Genomic DNA, 1,302 nt, shown 5'->3' on the forward strand with positions numbered 1-1,302 from the left:
TTGAGGTATAATTCGTGTCCCAATATGCCAGAAATACTTGTCCCAACACTTATGCTCCTTCTGACCTTCAATCAAAGTAATGTATTCAGTGTTTTTGTCAAATAAATATACAATTCCAAGGCGTCTACATCTTATATAGCCTTATATTGTATATATATTCTAGAAAGATGCTGCAACCAAGTCCTTACAAGTAATACTAAAATCCTTCACAAGCCAAGTATGTGTTATAAGTTAAAACAAAGCCATGACTGCTTCCTTACAAACTGCTATCCTACGGACAATCCTTCTAATGCCACTTTTAAACATAATGTTCAAGGCCTTTTGATTATGATAACTCCTTATAATTGCGGTTATCAACGAATCTCATTCGCTTGTAGAGTTTTCTATATCAATATTATTGATGGAGGGTTGGAAACGACCGCATTATACTAGCGAATATTAGTCTTAGACCAAAGCATGTTATATATAAGGCGTTGGTGAATTTATTAACATGTCTCGCGCCCGAGGACAGACTCCACTCAAGGTCATCGCGAACCTCGTTACAATAAGCAAGCGTTATTAACATACGAATAGCAGGAAAATATTTTGAACAACAGATTGCATATACAAGGATATGAACTCTAAACTCTAAATTTAACAAAATCATATTATGACATGCTCGGGAAGATGTTAAAAGCAGCAATCAATATCAGCAAAACTGGTTTCCACACATCTGCCGAATATCGTCTGCTCCACAAAATATTTCAGAGTGAACTTACGTTGTCAGCAGTTGAGTATATTCCGTAGGGCAAATTCTGAAGGGGGAAATGGCTATCCGAAGGTATTTCGACGAAAGACTTCATGATGACGAGGATTTTTGCCAAGGAGCAGTTGACTTACAACCCTACCTTTCAACTTCTACAGGTTGACTGCTAACGCGCGAGGTTGAGGGTGCCAACTTTCGTATATCCGGTTGCCAAGAACGTGTTATGGGCAATTTAGGGATAACGCTGCACTTAAATTCTTTATTACCAAGTCGTTTGGAATATTGTCCTTAAGAGTAGTTTAAGAAATTAATCAGTTTTTGAAGAGAACGCAGATGAAGTAATTATGTAATTTATAAAAACGGGATTTGGGGGTGTGTGCTGACGCCGGGCGAATTCGACCCTCCGATTGGTCGCAGAGAATGATGTCATTCATACGAGACTCCTGATTGGTTGCTTCTATACCCTGCCTTCAACAACCAGTTGCCATACGGAAGTTAATATCCCTTCCTCTTAAGGAATGCCGCAGCAAAGGAAAACTATTAAGAAACAATCACTT

At 38.6% G+C, this 1,302-nt stretch overlaps 1 protein-coding gene across 1 annotated transcript in view; it reads right to left on the reverse strand.

The window, feature by feature from the left end:
- The window catches only part of LOC119591346 (fumarylacetoacetase-like), a 5,237-nt gene extending 4,314 nt beyond the window's left edge, over window positions 1-923 (reverse strand). Inside the window, exon 1 of the mRNA XM_037940079.1 lies at window positions 759-923. Within this exon, the coding sequence (XP_037796007.1) occupies window positions 759-842 (84 nt within the window). The 5' untranslated portion in view covers window positions 843-923. The remainder of the gene's footprint in view (window positions 1-758) is intronic.
- Between the last annotated feature and the right edge of the window lie 379 nt (window positions 924-1,302).

Source organism: Penaeus monodon, chromosome 28 (assembly GCF_015228065.2).
Source record: "Penaeus monodon isolate SGIC_2016 chromosome 28, NSTDA_Pmon_1, whole genome shotgun sequence".
Lineage (NCBI taxonomy): Eukaryota > Metazoa > Arthropoda > Malacostraca > Decapoda > Penaeidae > Penaeus > Penaeus monodon.